Raw genomic sequence first — 18,008 nt, 5'->3', positions numbered from 1 at the left:
TAAATCAGCATTTTTACACAAAGTTTTTACACAACTTTGATGAATGAGGGCCATAATATGTACACATTTGAAGTGTATATATGTACTGGAAATATATTATCTATATATTTTCACATATAGCACACCACATAGGCATCATAACCAAGGAGAAGGTTCTGGAGGTTATTGAAGATGTTTAAGGCAAAATAAAACATCTCTGGACTAATTTCTTTTTCTATAACTTAATATATCAATCCTACTAAACTAAAATGTGCAAGAGAATTTGTCAGGGTGTATCCAAGATTGATTCAAATACCTTTTATTGTTATAATTAAGTGTCCTCGTTTGAGCGTGTTGTAAAATCTGTGCTTGTTCTTTCTTTATAGACTAGCTCTGTGTAATCTTGGAGGAAAGGAAACGTTTGAAAATATTGGATCACTTTTAAAACAGGATAACTCCTCCCTCAAAGAGCTGGATCTCAGTAATAATGACCTGCAAGATTCAGGAATGAAGCTGTTATCTGATGGATTGAACAGTTCCCACTGTAAACTGGAAATACTCAGGTCAGTGTTTCTGTCAGTTCATTCCTGAATTATAAAGACTTAGCAGCGTTATTCAGTATGTTTTTTTATATAAAAAAGATGACATTTCAACTGAATTTTACTGTGAATAGCAAATTGGTCACATAGTACAGATAAGTAACAGTTATTTACTGCTAGAGTAGAAAGAAACTGAATTCTAGAAGAAGACTTGAATCAAGACTTGGACAGGATTAATTTAACCTATTATTCATGTCTGTGTTGAAGAGTGCTGTAGTGGAGGTTGCTACACAGATATCTTATATTGAATTACAAATCTGCTCTCAGATGATTTTGAATTTTATTTCATTTGTAATTACAAAGCAATAGGCCCAACAACAGTTATACGTACCAGGAGACTACACTAGTACAGATTTATATATGTTTAATTTGGTCCGTTTATGAACAAATACTGGTGTCTCTTTAAATGTTTTTATTCTAAACAACTTTGTGAATCTTTGACATTCATTATTAAAATCTGATGATCTACATTCATTCAGAGATACAAGATTAACATTTCAGACCAAATCAAACACTATATTTTATTTATATTTAAAATGAAAAACAATACCAACATAAGCACTTAGGTTCTGAAACTGGCTTACTTTGCTGCAGATCATTGCTGGAAGACAAGATGGCGCCGTGATAGGCAGCCACAGTGTTTTGATGTGTCATGTGTTTGTGTGTTTTGCTTGCTAATTTGCACATGGAGTCACAGTTTGGCTAATTTTCAACTGGTATGAACATCTGTACATTTGGGGCTTAACTCCACAAATGAAATTTTAAAATTAATTTTATATTTCCCCACGACCTTGAGGGAGAAGCGGCTTAGAAAATGTGTATGTGTGTGTATTATACTTGCGGAGATTCTTCAGAGTTACTCATTGGGAGATCACCAGCCATCCTCCTGCAGCAAAGAGAAGGAGAAGGAGAGCAGGAGATATGCAAGATACATGACAACACACTCACGTGACTTCAGAGACATGGCTTTCGAACTCGTGGTTCCAAACATATTTCTCTCCAACATGCACTTATTTAACAACAAAATGGGCAAATTGACTGCTGGTAAAAATAACAAGGGACCTTTCAACATTTGCTTCAGCGAGAGGTGGTTGAATGAAATTACTCTTGACATCGTAGTGGAGCTGCCCACCTTTTCACTGTACAGAGTGGACCACAACCCAGTTACAAAACCAAAGGTGGAGGACTATGTTTTTGCATTAACCACAGGTGGTGGTTTTCTGGCCAGAACATACTCTCCTGAACTGGAAGCTCTTACTCTCAGTTGCAAGCCATTCTACACAACTTATGAACTCTATAATTCTGGTTTACTCTTTATTTCTGGGTTTATACCCCACCATACCCGCTAAATTATGCACTCAACAAAGCAATCAAAATTGCCAAACAAATAAACTCCAGCAAATTTCAGACACCTCACTCCCACTTGCTCTGACCTCCACAACAACTGTGACCCTTCCCCACCACTTCCCACCACCATCACTGAACACCAGGTCAGTTGTGTTCTCAGGAAGTAGATCAGGAAAGCTGCTTGCCCTGGTGGTGTCTCACCTACAACACTTAGTCACAGATTTTTGTGACCATATTTTGGTCCCTCTCTACCTCACCGCTGGTGCTCCCCCTTATAATCTCTCTCAATGACTGTATTTTTAACACTAACTCTATAAAACATATTAAGTTTGCAGAATACACCAGCATGATTGGTTTCATCTCCAACGACCCATTAATTGGGAGAAAGTAACATGGCTGGGTGCAGAGCTAACAACTGGAGCTAAGTCCAAAAAAGGGGAGTGACCACTGATTTCAGAACGAAACCTACTCACTCCCTACATCAGAAATACCAGAAATACAAGGCTCCACAGTTAGCAAACCATAATCTTACAGGTTTCTGGGCATTACCATTCAGCAGGCTCTTAAATGGGAAATACACAGAATTGCAGTTATGAAGAAGGCCCAGCAGTGCAGTTTCCTGGGACAGCTCAAGAAATCTGGACCACCTCAAGTAAAGCTCCACACCCTTAAAGACATTTACTCATCTAGGATGAGGAAGAGGGCAGGAAAATCTTGTTAATCAGGTTCTGAGGGTTAATAAAAACGACTTGTTTTGGCAGGAAAAAAAAAGGTGCAAAAAGTTTGAAAAGAATGTAAATGTCAAAAAAAACACCCTTGTTTGTCACATGACTAAAACAACTGGATGCTGTTCTTTATATTGAGATCTTCTATTCTTGCCAGAGAATGTCCTTGAGTATGCTTTTATATTTTTTTTAATTGTGTGCGACTATGTGTTTTAGTATTTTTTGTTAAGTTCTGTTTGACACCAAAGTGAATTCATTCATTCATTCATTCATTCATTCATTTTCCACGGCGCTTCTCCCTCAGGGTCGCGGGTCATCTCTCTCAGTCTTTTGTTTTTTTATTCTTTTTTCTCTCTGCAGATTATCTGGTTGTATGATTACAGTGGAAGGTTGTTCCTCTCTGGCTTCAGCTTTGCGTTCAAACTCCTCACACCTGAAGGAACTGGATCTGACCTACAATCACCCAGGAGAGTCAGGAGTGAAGCTGCTCTCTGCTAGACGAGAGGATCCACTATGCTTACTGAGCAAACTCGGGTATGAATAATTGTGTTTAGTAGTGTGTGTGTGTGTGTGTGTGTGTGTGTGTGTGTGTGCGCGGTGGAATCAAAATGATTGAACTATGAAGGAAGTATTTATCTGCTTGTTTTCTATTTCTGACAAAGTTCTGCAACATATTGATCCTAGTCTATGTGGGCTATATTGTCTGTAAATGCAGGTCATTCTTCTAGACTGCAGCTGACTCTCCTAGACTGCTCTTATTCACCTAGACCACTGTTAATCTCTTTGACCGTTCTAGACTGCTTATGCGCCTAGCATGGTCTTCCTCTCCTTCAATGCAGCTTACTCTGTTACTGCTCTCTCACTCCTAGATTGTGCTCACTCTCTGCTCTCACTCTCCTAATCTACAGTAACTCTTCCAGACTGGTCTAACTCTCCTAGACTGCTGTCACTCTCCTAGACTGTGCTCACTCTCTGCTCTCACTCTCCTAATCTACAGTAACTCTTCCAGAGTGGTCTAACTCTCCTAGACTGCTGTCACTCTCCTAGACTGTGCTCACTCTCTGCTCTCACTCTCCTAATCTACAGTAACTCTTCCAGACTGGTCTAACTCTCCTAGACTGCTGTCACTCTCCTAGATTGCGCTCACTCTCTGCTCTTACTCTCCTAATCTACAGCAACTCTTCCAGACTGGTCTAACACTCCTAGACTGCTGTCACTCTCCTAGACTGTGCTCACTCTCTGCTCTCACTCTCCTAATCTACAGTAACTCTTCCAGAGTGGTCTAACTCTCCTAGACTGCTGTCACTCTCCTAGACTGTGCTCACTCTCTGCTCTTACTCTCCTAATCTACAGCAACTCTTCCAGACTGGTCTAACACTCCTAGACTGCTGTCACTCTCCTAGACTGTGCTCACTCTCTGCTCTCACTCTCCTAATCTACAGTGACTCTTCCAGACTGGTCTAACTCTCCTAGACTGCTGTCACTCTCCTAGACTGTGCTCACTCTCTGCTCTCACTCTCCTAATCTACAGCAACTCTTCCAGAGTGGTCTAACTCTCCTAGACTGCTGTCACTCTCCTAGACTGTGCTCACTCTCTGCTCTCACTCTCCTAATCTACAGTAACTCTTCCAGAGTGGTCTAACTCTCCTAGACTGCTGTCACTCTCCTAGACTGTGCTCACTCTCTGCTCTCACTCTCCTAATCTACACTAACTCTTCCAGAGTGGTCTAACTCTCCTAGACTGCTGTCACTCTCCTAGACTGTGCTCACTCTCTGCTCTCACTCTCCTAATCTACAGTAACTCTTCCAGACTGGTCTAACTCTCCTAGACTGCTGTCACTCTCCTAGATTGCGCTCACTCTCTGCTCTCACTCTCCTAATCTACAGTAACTCTTCCAGACTGGTCTAACTCTCCTAGACTGCTGTCACTCTCCTAGACTGTGCTCACTCTCTGCTCTCACTCTCCTAATCTACAGTAACTCTTCCAGACTGGTCTAACTCTCCTAGACTGCTGTCACTCTCCTAGATTGTGCTCACTCTCTGCTCTCACTCTCCTAATCTACAGTAACTCTTCCAGACTGGTCTAACTCTCCTAGACTGCTGTCACTCTCCTAGATTGCGCTCACTCTCTGCTCTCACTCTCCTAATCTACAGTAACTCTTCCAGACTGGTCTAACTCTCCTAGACTGCTGTCACTCTCCTAGACTGTGCTCACTCTCTGCTCTCACTCTCCTAATCTACAGTAACTCTTCCAGACTGGTCTAACTCTCCTAGACTGCTGTCACTCTCCTAGACTGTGCTCACTCTCTGCTCTCACTCTCCTAATCTACAGTAACTCTTCCAGACTGGTCTAACTCTCCTAGACTGTGCTCACTCTCTGCTCTCACTCTCCTAATCAACAGTAACTCTTCCAGACTGGTCTAACTCTCCTAGACTGCTGTCACTCTCCTAGACTGTGCTCACTCTCTGCTCTCACTCTCCTAATCTACAGTAACTCTTCCAGACTGGTCTAACTCTCCTAGACTGCTGTCACTCTCCTAGACTGTGCTCACTCTCTGCTCTCACTCTCCTAATCAACAGTAACTCTTCCAGAGTGCAGCAGCTCGCAGTGCAGAAACAACTTAAGTATTTGTAAAGAGTCTAAAGTGCTAAAATCCTTGTGTATTGGCGCAGTTCAGTTGTTTGGTGTGGACCTGAATGAGTGCAGTGTTTGTATATCAAAACTGAACTAAAGATGAAGTTGGACAGCACCTTCCAGCTGAAATGGAGATTCTGATTGGCTCTGCCACACAGTTTTACTCTACCTGCTCATGCAGATTAGAGCTTCACGCAGTTTAGGGAAAGTGGAGGTTTTTATGTGCATCCTGAACTCTAAAAGTAGTGGGGCATCACTGCAGTACTTTGAAAAGTGGTGGGTCAAATGCCCGCTTGTGGTTGCATTTGTCAAATGCCCACCAGTTGGCTGCTAAGTAAGTGTGTGTGTGTGTGTGTGTGTGTGTGTGTGTGTGTGTGTGTGTGTGTGTGTGTGTGTGTGTGTGTGTGAGTGGGTGATGTATGTAGGGTGGGTGGTGTCTATGGAATCTGCAAAGTGTGTGTTGGGCAGGTTTGGGATAGCTACTGAAAAATTTGTAGTTAGCTACTTTGTAGCTTCTTTCCCAAACTTTGTAGCAGCTACAATTTAGCTACTTTTCCAGAAAGAGTAGAGGCTACTTTTTAGCTCCTTTCAAATCATGATTGTCAGAATGTTTGTGAATCTTCACCCGACACACCAAACAGGCCCAACTGTGAACAAGACACTGCATTTAATCCTGTGCTGGAAAGAAACGTACAATTGAAAAGCTGCAAATACACAAAAAGATCACCAAAGGTGTGATATTCAACAAAATAATAGACTGAGTAAAAACCTGGAATGATAGACTAAGTAAAGTCAATCATTCCAGGATTTTCCTAACAAAAATCAACCAAAATAACAGAATATAAACGAGTTTTTTTCCAATTTAAACAATTCAGCAAGATGTGTACAGACATGACATTCAGAGTCTTTGTAAAACTTCAGCAACACTTTAGTCCCATAATTCCCATCAATGACACTGGCTCTGCGCAGTACTGTTAGCAATAGTCTATTACAAACCTGTGTTTTTTATGCTTTAGCTAAGCCAGGGGTCGGCAACATGCGGCTCTTTTACTGCCCAGTTGTGGCTCCACAACAGCACTAGATTTTTTAGGTAAAATAACATAATTGTCCTTTGCAGTAAAATAAAGCTCTGCTGATCGTTATAACACAAGTTTAACAGTAAATGGTCTTGTTGCAAGGATGAACGGTGGTGGAGTGGACAGAGAGATGTAGTGAAGCTTCTTTCCCATTTTATTTATTTATTTTTTCTAAAACTTTTCATCAAACAGAGAAAATACTGTGCAACAGGCTTCAAGTTTGCCAGGCTAAGTCAAATGAATGACCCTGAACACAACTACTTTAAACAGCCAAGACACAGTACCTTCTCCCAAAGCATCTACACCAAAAAAGAACCCTCTGCTCTGGAGCCTCTACTGGGCTTCTATACCCGTAGCCCCTCCCCACAGATGAGCCCAATTGCACAAGTAAATCAATCAACTAAATAACAACATTCTAAATGAAAAATAACAACAGAAAAGAATAAACACAAAATACATAAACACCCAAAATAATTTTCACTAAACAAAAATGCCCACTACACATTATCAAATACATTTTCCCCAAACTCAGTAAAACACCCCCGCTAAAATAGTCTGCGCCGCCCGGAGCGCACTGACTCCCCCACAATAATTGTAGACTGGACCAGTCCCTCGGTTTCGTCCGAGGAAAAGAAAGCGTTTGGCATGCTGGCAAACCCACCGAACCCGTGGTATTTGTGGAGATCACTACAACCATTAAACTAAAAAAAACCGGACATGTGTAAGTGTGGTTATTACTGTCACCGGTACAATGTTTTAAACAGATGGATGGATATTTAGGACTGTGGCGCGTGTTGAAAATGCGAGTGGTGAAGTGAAAACAAACAAATGCTGCGAAGTGGCGGGAGGCCTCCCTGCCCACTGTAACAAATGCGAATGAGATGCTATGGCGAAGGGTGAAATATGAAATGCTTAAACCGGGTAAACCAAGACAGCAAACGGGATTAAAAATGCAGTGCTACTCTCGCAGTAGGTCAGCTGGAGTTTTAAAAATGCCGGCAGATAGCTGCCTCTGCGCCTGTGCGCTTGTGTGAATGACTGGGTGTATGAGTGTGTGTGTGTGTGTGTGATTGGCCTAAGCGTCACGGCTGCTCCGTGACAGGTCCTAAACACTGGAGTTAATGTACAACTGCTAATTCACCCTTTAAGATCAGCACAGACTGCTGGTCACACAGCGGCAGACAGAGTTTTAGGACGAACATCTGACGAATGGGCTGACTTGCATTCATAATCACTCGAGCTGGTTTCCTGATACATTTAATCTGAAACAAGTCGCTTCTTTTTCATCAGCTTCTTGTTCAAATTGTCCTGTTCCACCTTAAATGGTGCAACAGTACATTCAGGTACCTCAGGCACTATTTAAGGTGGAATGGGACAATTTGAATAAGACGCTGGCGAATGAGAAGCGACTTCAGCATCATAAAAAGTTGAACATTGAGAGATATTTTACAGGAAACTGTTCAACTTTATTGAACGTTTTCTGCTGGAGATGTGAGAAAAGCAGCCATAGCTGCTAAAGCCTAAAGCAGAGCAAAGTAAGTCTGCATTTAGTGTTTAGCCTGTACTAGTACATCAACACACACTGAGACTTATAGCCAAGATGGAAAAATGGACATAAAACTCTCAAGGTGGCTCTCAAGGTGTTTGCTTTTTGTTGATGGACAAAAGGGCTTTTTTTAACATTTCGGTTACCGACCCCTGAGCTAAGCCTGCTAGTAAGGGGTGATCAGCGTGTGACCATTTGCTCGAACTGTCCGGGGCTCACTCAGGGTTCAGTGGTTCAGATTTTGCATGGATTGACTGAAGTCTGTAGCGAAATACAGCTACTAGCTACTTTTCATAAAATGTAGCAGCTACAGCTACTAGCTACAAAAAAATTGTAGTTATCTACAAAACGTAGTGCACTACTTAGCTACTCCCCCATCCGTGGGGTTGGGTGTGGTGTGTGTGGAATTTGTGTAGAGTGTGTGATGTTTGTTTAGAGAGTATATTATGTGTCTTGTATGGTACATCTTTAAATCTGCGTTCATGATCTAAGAGGATGATGATGTAAGAGTGTTTTGGTGGTTGTTTAAGTTGGGTGCACAAACTTTTGCACCCTCTTTATTCCTATCAATAAACTGTATACAAGCAGATCATTCCCAATCAGACTGAACATTCCTGAGTTGGAAAGGCGTCGATATCTTGAAAACTGTGATGTGATTTGGGGACAAAACAGTATGAGGAAGAAGAAAAGTTCACCTCCAAATAGCAGCAGTGTTGTTCATCATCACTAATAAACCTGTTATCATTCATACAGCCTCACTGTTGTTTATATTCCAAAGTAGAACAGTTCTCACTGCATGACTGATCAGATATTCACTGTAATCTTTTACTCTAATACATTTACAGATCTGTGCGTTTGGTTATTTTAGGCCTTGTACAGTTTTTAGTCTGTATCTGGTCTTTCACACTTCCACTCATGTACTAGAAAGCTACTAGATGTACTAGACCCTTTCAACATGGTCATTGACTCAAACCTCAAATTTGTTCTGTATAAAATTATATGAATATGTTTGTATGGTTTATTCAATGAAACATTTTTATCTGTTCAAAAATAACAAAAATATTAATATACTATTAATATACTATTCTTATATAATAGAAAATATAATGTTCTTATCTGACCCCTCATAGGTAAACAGAACCCCTCGGTCACAGCCTAGTTAACTCTCTCACCAACACAACTTAGAATGATCCACAAAACACACCAAAAACAATAAATCAATAACTGGCTGAATGAAACTTCATCAGTTCATAAACTAGATTACAGATTACTGACCAGATTAGAATAAAGATCCCAAAGAAAGAAAGACCTTAATAATGTAGAGACTCAGAGATCATAATGTAGAAAAATGGCTCCATGAGAAACACTGGAGTCCAGAGTAGATCGACTCTGTAATCAGAGCAGCTCAGAACAGAAACACACACCACTTTCTCGCCTCATGCAGCAAAAATAAAGATCCCAGAGAAGATTATTAAAGTTTCAACTATATTTAAATGGGTATATTAATATAATAATGTGTGTGTGTGTGTGTGTGTGTGTGTCCAGATTGGAACATAGAGGTGAAAACAGAATCAGAGCAGGACTGAAGAAATGTAAGTACATACACACACACACACACACACACACACACACACACACACACACACACACACACATACTCGCACGCACACACACTTGTTTCTGTGAAAATCGTGACATAATCCTACAACACTGGATCTCCTTTCTGAGAGATCTAGAGATGAAAACAGGTCTGTGTTACAGAAAGTTCATATATTAAGTTCATCAGCTGATATTTTATTTTCTACCGTCTTTAAGACGTCTGAACTTTCACAGTCCAGTCAGGACATTTTCCAGTTTAAATATCAGGGGATAAAAACACACGATGCTCCTGTTCAGACCACACGGTAAGGACATGATAAACTGACCACACACACCGTTCTGACCGTTAAATAAAGGACAGGAACAGAAAAACTCCAGTACTTAAATAATAATCAGGTGTATGAATGATGCGCCGTGACGCTGCGTAACAAGGCGTTATAGAGAGTGAATAAGGAATTTATCAGGTCTCTGAAAGTTTCACTTTAATCAGTGACTTCCTCTGATGTTCAGATATTCTTAATCAGATTCATTTTAAATTAATTACCTTTCTTTATAAAGACACTCATGATCCCTTAGATCAAAGGATCAGCTCTGACCCCTTTTCTGTTCACAGACTTGAGGTTTTAAAATGTGAAACATCAGTGAGGAGTTGGCTGGTATGTTTATCCAGTAGTTTACACCATAAAATCATTATGTTACACATGGAACAACATAATAAACGGTGAACAGTGAAACGGGACCACCATAGATTAATCAGTCATTATAGATGATTATTCATAGATTGATCACCATAATCGATCATTCTCAGCACAGCCGTGACACTGAAGTGGTTGTGTGTTGCTGAATGTGTGTAAAGGCTGGACGATACAATGATAGAATGATAGAGCGATAAATTACATCACGATGTGGTTTTCAATCAGTGCTTCCAGAACATTGAACAAGTGCATGTATTAGGAATCTGTATTCTGACTAATTTGATATGGGAGTAACAGTTAATAAACACACTGTTAACCACAGAGAAGGAAATCACAATAATAATAAAATCAAAATAATAAACAGACATCAACTGAAATTAATGTATGATTACTCATTAGGTGACAGCGCTGGACTGTATGATTACTCATTAGGTGACAGCGCTGGACTGTATGATTACTCATTAGGTGACAGCGCTGGAATGTATGATTACTCATTAGGTGACAGCGCTGGACTGTATGATTACTCATTAGATGACAGCGCTGGAATGTATGATTACTCATTAGGTGACAGCGCTGGACTGTATGATTACTTATTAGGTGACAGCGCTGGGCTGTATGATTACTCATTAGGTGACAGCGCTGGAATGTATGATTACTCATTAGGTGACAGCGCTGGACTGTATGATTACTTATTAGGTGACAGCGCTGGACTGTATGATTACTTATTAGGTGACAACGCTGGACTGTATGATTACTCATTAGGTGACAGCGCTGGAATGTATGATTACTCATTAGGTGACAGCGCTGGACTGTATGATTACTTATTAGGTAACAGCACTGGACTGTATGATTACTTATTAGGTGACAGTGCTGGACTGTATGATTACTTATTAGGTAACAGCACTGGACTGTATGATTACTTATTAGGTGACAGCGCTGGACTGTATGATTACTTAGTAGCTGACAGCGCTGGACTGTATGATTACTTAGTAGCTGACAGTGCTGGACTGTATGCTTACTCATTAGCTGACAGCGATGGATTGTATGATTACTCATTAGGTGACAGCGCTGGACTGTATGATTACTTATTAGGTGACAGCGCTGGACTGTATGATTACTTATTAGCTGACAGCGCTGGACTGTATGATTACTTATTAGCTGACAGCGCTGGACTATATGATTACTCATTAGGTGACAGCGCTGGACTGTATGATTACTTATTAGGTAACAACGCTGGACTGTATGATTACTTATTACGTGACAGCGATGGACTGTATGATTACTTATTACGTGACAGCGATGGACTGTATGATTACTTAGTAGCTGACAGCGCTGGACTGTATGATTACTTATTAGCTGACAGCGCTGGACTGTATGATTACTTAGTAGCTGACAGCGCTGGACTGTATGATTACTTAGTAGCTGACAGCGATGGACTGTATGATTACTCATTAGGTGACAGCGCTGGACTGTATGATTACTTATTAGGTGACAGCGCTGGACTGTATGATTACTTATTAGCTGACAGCGCTGGACTGTATGATTACTTATTAGGTGACAGCGCTGGACTGTATGCTTACTTATTAGCTGACAGCGCTGGACTATATGATTACTCATTAGGTGACAGCACTGGACTGTATGATTACTTATTAGGTAACAACGCTGGACTGTATGATTACTTATTACGTGACAGCGATGGACTGTATGATTACTTAGTAGCTGACAGCGCTGGACTGTATGATTACTTAGTAGCTGACAGCGCTGGACTGTATGATTACTTAGTAGCTGACAGTGCTGGACTGTATGATTACTTATTAGCTGACAGCGCTGGACTGTATGCTTACTTATTAGGTGACCGCGCTGGACTGTATAATTACTTATTAGCTGACAGCGCTGGACTGTATGCTTACTTATTAGGTGACAGCGCTGGACTGTATGATTACTTATTACGTGACAGCGATGGACTGTATGATTACTTAGTAGCTGACAGCGCTGGACTGTATGATTACTTATTAGCTGACAGCGCTGGACTGTATGCTTACTTATTAGGTGACAGCGCTGGACTGTATGATTACTTATTACGTGACAGCGCTGGACTGTATGATTACTTATTAGCTGACAGCGCTGGACTGTATGATTACTCATTAGCTGACAGCGCTGGACTGTATGATTACTTAGTAGCTGACAGCGCTGGACTGTATGATTACTTATTACGTGACAGCGATGGACTGTATGATTACTTAGTAGCTGACAGCGCTGGACTGTATGATTACTTATTAGCTGACAGCAATGGATTGTATGATTACTCATTAGGTGACAGCGCTGGACTCTATGATTACTTATTAGCTGACAGCGCTGGACTGTATGCTTACTTATTAGCTGACAGCGCTGGACTGTATGATTACTCATTAGCTGACAGCGATGGACTGTATAATTACTCATTAGGTGACAGCGCTGGACTGTATGATTACTTATTAGGTAACAACGCTGGACAGTATGATTACTTATTACGTGACAGGGATGGACTGTATGATTACTTAGTAGCTGACAGCGCTGGACTGTATGATTACTTATTAGCTGACAGCAATGGATTGTATGATTACTCATTAGGTGACAGCGCTGGACTCTATGATTACTTATTAGGTGACAGCGCTGGACTGTATGATTACTTATTACGTGACAGCGCTGGACTGTATGATTACTTAGTAGCTGACAGCGCTGGACTGTATGATTACTCATTAGCTGACAGCGCTGGACAGTATGATTACTTAGTAGCTGACAGCGCTGAACTGTATGATTACTTATTACGTGACAGCGATGGACTGTAGGATTACTTAGTAGCTGACAGCGCTGGACTGTATGATTACTTATTAGCTGACAGCAATGGATTGTATGATTACTCATTAGGTGACAGCGCTGGACTCTATGATTACTTATTAGCTGACAGCGCTGGACTGTATGCTTACTTATTAGCTGACAGCGCTGGACTGTATGATTACTCATTAGCTGACAGCGATGGACTGTATGATTACTCATTAGGTGACAGCGCTGGACTGTATGATTACTTATTAGGTAACAACGCTGGACAGTATGATTACTTATTACGTGACAGCGATGGACTGTATGATTACTTATTAGCTGACAGCAATGGATTGTATGATTACTCATTAGGTGACAGCGCTGGACTCTATGATTACTTATTAGGTGACAGCCCTGGAGTGTATAATTACTTATTAGCTGACAGCGCTGGACTGTATGATTACTCATTAGCTGACAGCGATGGACTGTATGATTACTCATTAGGTGACAGCGCTGGACTGTATGATTACTTATTAGGTAACAACGCTGGACTGTATGATTACTTATTACGTGACAGCGATGGACTGTATGATTACTGAGTAGCTGACAGCGCTGGACTGTATGATTACTTAGTAGCTGACAGCGCTGGACTGTATGATTACTTAGTAGCTGACAGTGCTGGACTGTATGATTACTTATTAGCTGACAGCGCTGGACTGTATGCTTACTTATTAGGTGACAGCGCTGGACTGTATAATTACTTATTAGCTGACAGCGCTGGACTGTATGATTACTCATTAGCTGACAGCGATGGACTGTATGATTACTCATTAGGTGACAGCGCTGGACTGTATGATTACTTATTAGGTAACAACGCTGGACTGTATGATTACTTATCACGTGACAGCGATGGACTGTATGATTACTTAGTAGCTGACAGTGCTGGACTGTATGATTACTTAGTAGCTGACAGCGCTGGACTGTATGATTACTTATTAGCTGACAGCGCTGGACTGTATGCTTACTTATTAGCTGACAGCGCTGGACTATATGATTACTCATTAGGTGACAGCGCTGGACTGTATGATTCCTTATTAGGTAACAACGCTGGACTGTATGATTACTTATTACGTGACAGCGCTGGACTGTATGATTACTTATTAGGTGACAGCGCTGGACTGTATGATTACTTATTAGCTGACAGCACTGAACTGTATGATTACTTATTAGGTGACAGCGCTGGACTGTATGCTTACTTATTAGGTGACAGCGCTGGACTGTATGATTACTTATTTGCTGACAGCACTGAACTGTATGATTACTTATTAGGTGACAGCGCTGGACTGTATGATTACTTATTAGGTGACAGCGCTGAACTGTATGATTACTTATTAGCTGACAGCACTGAACTGTATGATTACTTATTAGCTGACAGCGCTGAACTGTATGATTACTTATTAGCTGACAGCGCTGAACTGTATGATTACTTATTAGGTGACAGCGCTGGACTGTATGCTTACTTATTAGGTGACAGCACTGAACTGTATGATTACTTATTAGCTGACAGCACTGAACTGTATGATTACTTATTAGGTGTCAGCGCTGGACTGTATGCTTACTTATTAGGTGACAACGCTGGACTGTATGATTACTTATTAGGTGACAGCACTGAACTGTATGATTACTTATTAGGTGACAGCACTGAACTGTATGATTACTTATTAGGTGACAGCACTGGACTGTATGATTACTTACTAGATGACAGCGCTGGACTGTATGATTACTTGTTAGGTGACAATTCTGGTGTTAGGATTCTCAAAAAATATGGAGCCCAAAATCTTGCAGCGCACAAAAGAATAAACTTGTATTTTTATTATTTATAAACAGCCAAATAAATCTTAGAGTTTCTGTGTAGCAAAGTAACAGAGACTCTTCAAATTTACTAATGAGTTAACATCACAGCTGACCAGTACACTGGATACTGATGAGGACTCATCATGTTTTCTGCTCAGTGGATGATGTGACAACAGTCAGCTTGTCAGAGAAAAATATTTTTTCATTGTTTCTGGAAGAATCAGCCAGAGTAGTAAACTTAGTTAACAACACATGTTAATGTGCTCGTGTTTCAGAGCAGCAAAGTTTAACACTATAATACAAATCCATGTAAACACTCACATTAATACATCACATTCACAGAATTGTTATTTTTATATATTTTCTTCCTGTAATGAAATGCATGCAGTCAAACAGTGATTTGAGTGTTCAGAAACTGGTACCTCAGCCAGTGAACCAAGTATTCATGCAAATGTCATTATCATAAACAGATTTAGACCAGTTCACTGTTTTCCCAACACTGAGATGACATTCAACCAAACATTGCTGAACAACTTTCTCTAAGCACTAATTTCTCAGACCAGCACAGAACTAGTTAATACTAAGTCCTAGTTTAATATTAACTAGATATTAACTAAATATTTCAACCTTTACTTTCCTATCATGGAGGTAAAAGTCCCTGTGTACAAAATCATGAGTCCTCCTCAACATATAACGCTGCACTGTCTGACTCCAGTGTTGGCTCATCTAGTGCTTCACAGACTTTTTGTCCTTTAAATTGTTATATTTATATATATATATATATATATATATATATATATGTTATAAACTGACCACTTCATTCGGCCCTTCTCCTTGTTTCTACACTCACTGTCCATTTTATCAGCTCATCTTACCATATAGGTGCACTCTGTAGATTATGGTAAGACTAATTACAGACTTCTAGAATTAGCCAGTTCTTCAGTGGTCAGGACCCCCACAGAGCAGGTATTATTTGGGTGGTGGGTCAGTGACACTGACAGGGTGGTGGTGTGTTAGTGTGTGTTACGCTGGTGTGAGTGGATCAGACACAGCAGTGTCGCTGGAGTGTGTTTTTAAACACAGTGTCCACTCACTGTCCACTCTATTAGACACTCCTGCCTTGTCGGTCCACCTTGTAGATGTAAAGTCAGAGACGACAGCTCATTTGCTGCTGCACAGTTTGTGCTGGTCATCCTCTAGTCCTTCATCAGTGGTCACAGGACGCTGCCCACAGGACGCTGCCCACAGCACGCTGCCCACAGCACGCTATTGGCTGGATATTTTGGGTTGGTGGACTATTCTCAGTCCAGCAGCGACACTAAGGTGTTAAAAACTCCAGCAGCACTGCTGTGTCTGATTCACTCAGACCAGCGCAACACACACTAACACACCACCATCATGTCAGTGTTACTGCAATGTTAGTACCTGCTCTGTGAGGGTCCATGGGGGTCCTGACCACTGAGGAACAGGAAAGCAAAGTATCAGAGAAACAGATGGACTACAGTCTGTAACTGTAGAGCTACAGAGGGAAACTATACGGTCAGTGGAGCTGATAAAACGGACAGAGTGTAGAAACAAGTCAGTGGGCTTACTGAAGTGGCTGGTGTGTGAATGTCTACAGGGATTATTTTGTAAAGCCAGTTTATTTTTGAAGGTTTAGCACAAGCATTACAAAGGCTACCAGGAGACTCCATGGCCTGCACAGCATTAACTCAGGAGCTAAAATCACCAATCCTAAGAATGATCACCTGCTCAGTACACAGTAACTTCCATAGTGTGCTGGAATATGCAGATCAGTGAGTTAAAGTATCAGCCTAACTGTATATATATGTTTGTAAAACAACACGACATTCAGATGTTTAATCCAAGACCTTTATGCTCCATTTCTGTAGCTCCTGTAAGAGTTAGTGCTAATGTTATGAAGCTACAGCTGTAAAGAAAATCTTAAAATACTCTATAAATTCTAGAAACTGTTGTGTGGCTAAACATTTCCATTTAACTTAATCATATCATATAAACATATCACTTCATTTGTAACACTGAAGATGACGTTCAGGACTTAAAGCTCAAAAACGCCTCTGACAGTAATTTGAGGATAAAAACCTTTATTTTACAAACCTGAGTCGCACGTCATCTCCTCACCTGGTTGACTGTCCTGACCCACAAACACAGGTGTGGTGAATCATCTGCACATATTCATTCCTTTGTTTGGTCATCACTGACCAGTTCTCCTAAAGACCCATCCTGCTTTGCAGCATCAATTCTAGACCCCATTAAAGCAAACAGAAAGAGAAAGAAGCCAGAATAAGAGTTTCTCACGGTCAGTCTGGTGGTCTGTGTGTAAAGTGTGTTCAGCTCCAGGTGAAAACAGCCAAAGCCCACCGTTCCTCCTGGTTGGATGAGTGAGTAGAGAGACCTCCTTGCTACTGATTGGTCAGCTGTGATAACATATGGTGCTCTTAAACGTGCGGACTGATAATGTGGAGCTTATTGTTCAGACTACTGAAACGTGAGCTTGAGGGAGTTAAAGAGGCTGAACGCTCCTTTATACAGCAGAAGAACATCTACACAGCTTATGAGCTGAGACAGGTTTGGTGTCTGAACTTTTAGTAGAAGTTTTAGTATTAGAGCTACAAAGCTAATGTAGCTAAAGTTAAATTAGCCTCGTAGCTCCAGTGCTAAAGCTAAAGTGATAAGTGATACTTTTTTGATCCCACAACCGGGGAAATTCCATCTCTGCATTTAACCCATCCATGAAGTAAAACACCACATACACATTAGTGAACACACACACTAGGGGGCAGTGAGCACACTTGCCCGGAGCGGTGGGCAGCCCTATCCACGGCGCCCGGGGAGCAGTTGGGGGTTAGGTGTCTTGCTCAAGGACACCTCAGTCATGGACTGTCGGCCCTGGGGATCGAACCGGCAACCTTCCGGTCACAGGGCCAGCTCCCTAACCTCCAGCCCACGACTGCCCCAGTCCTGAAGCAAACTTCAGACACCAAACAGGTTTTGGGTCGTGAGGCTTGTGAGTGGGAAACTGGATGAATGTGATTTTTCAGTGAACTGTTTCTTTAGTTTCTAAACATTTTAAAGTAAAACAGAGTAAAACACTTTATGGCTATAAAACAGGACGATCAGTTCTGACAGTCTC

The 18,008-nt window shown here is 41.1% G+C and overlaps 1 protein-coding gene across 1 annotated transcript in view; it reads left to right on the top strand.

The window, feature by feature from the left end:
- The window catches only part of LOC119264774 (E3 ubiquitin-protein ligase TRIM69-like), a 57,351-nt gene that overhangs the window by 23,251 nt on the left and 16,092 nt on the right, over nucleotides 1–18,008 (top strand). Inside the window, exons 10-12 of the mRNA XM_037543598.1 lie at nucleotides 366–542; nucleotides 3,011–3,184; nucleotides 9,453–9,499. Coding sequence (XP_037399495.1) covers nucleotides 366–542; nucleotides 3,011–3,184; nucleotides 9,453–9,499 — 398 coding nt within the window. The remainder of the gene's footprint in view (nucleotides 1–365; nucleotides 543–3,010; nucleotides 3,185–9,452; nucleotides 9,500–18,008) is intronic.

Source organism: Pygocentrus nattereri, chromosome 12, assembly GCF_015220715.1.
Source record: "Pygocentrus nattereri isolate fPygNat1 chromosome 12, fPygNat1.pri, whole genome shotgun sequence".
Lineage (NCBI taxonomy): Eukaryota > Metazoa > Chordata > Actinopteri > Characiformes > Serrasalmidae > Pygocentrus > Pygocentrus nattereri.
This window is presented reverse-complemented; position numbering and strand designations above follow the sequence as displayed.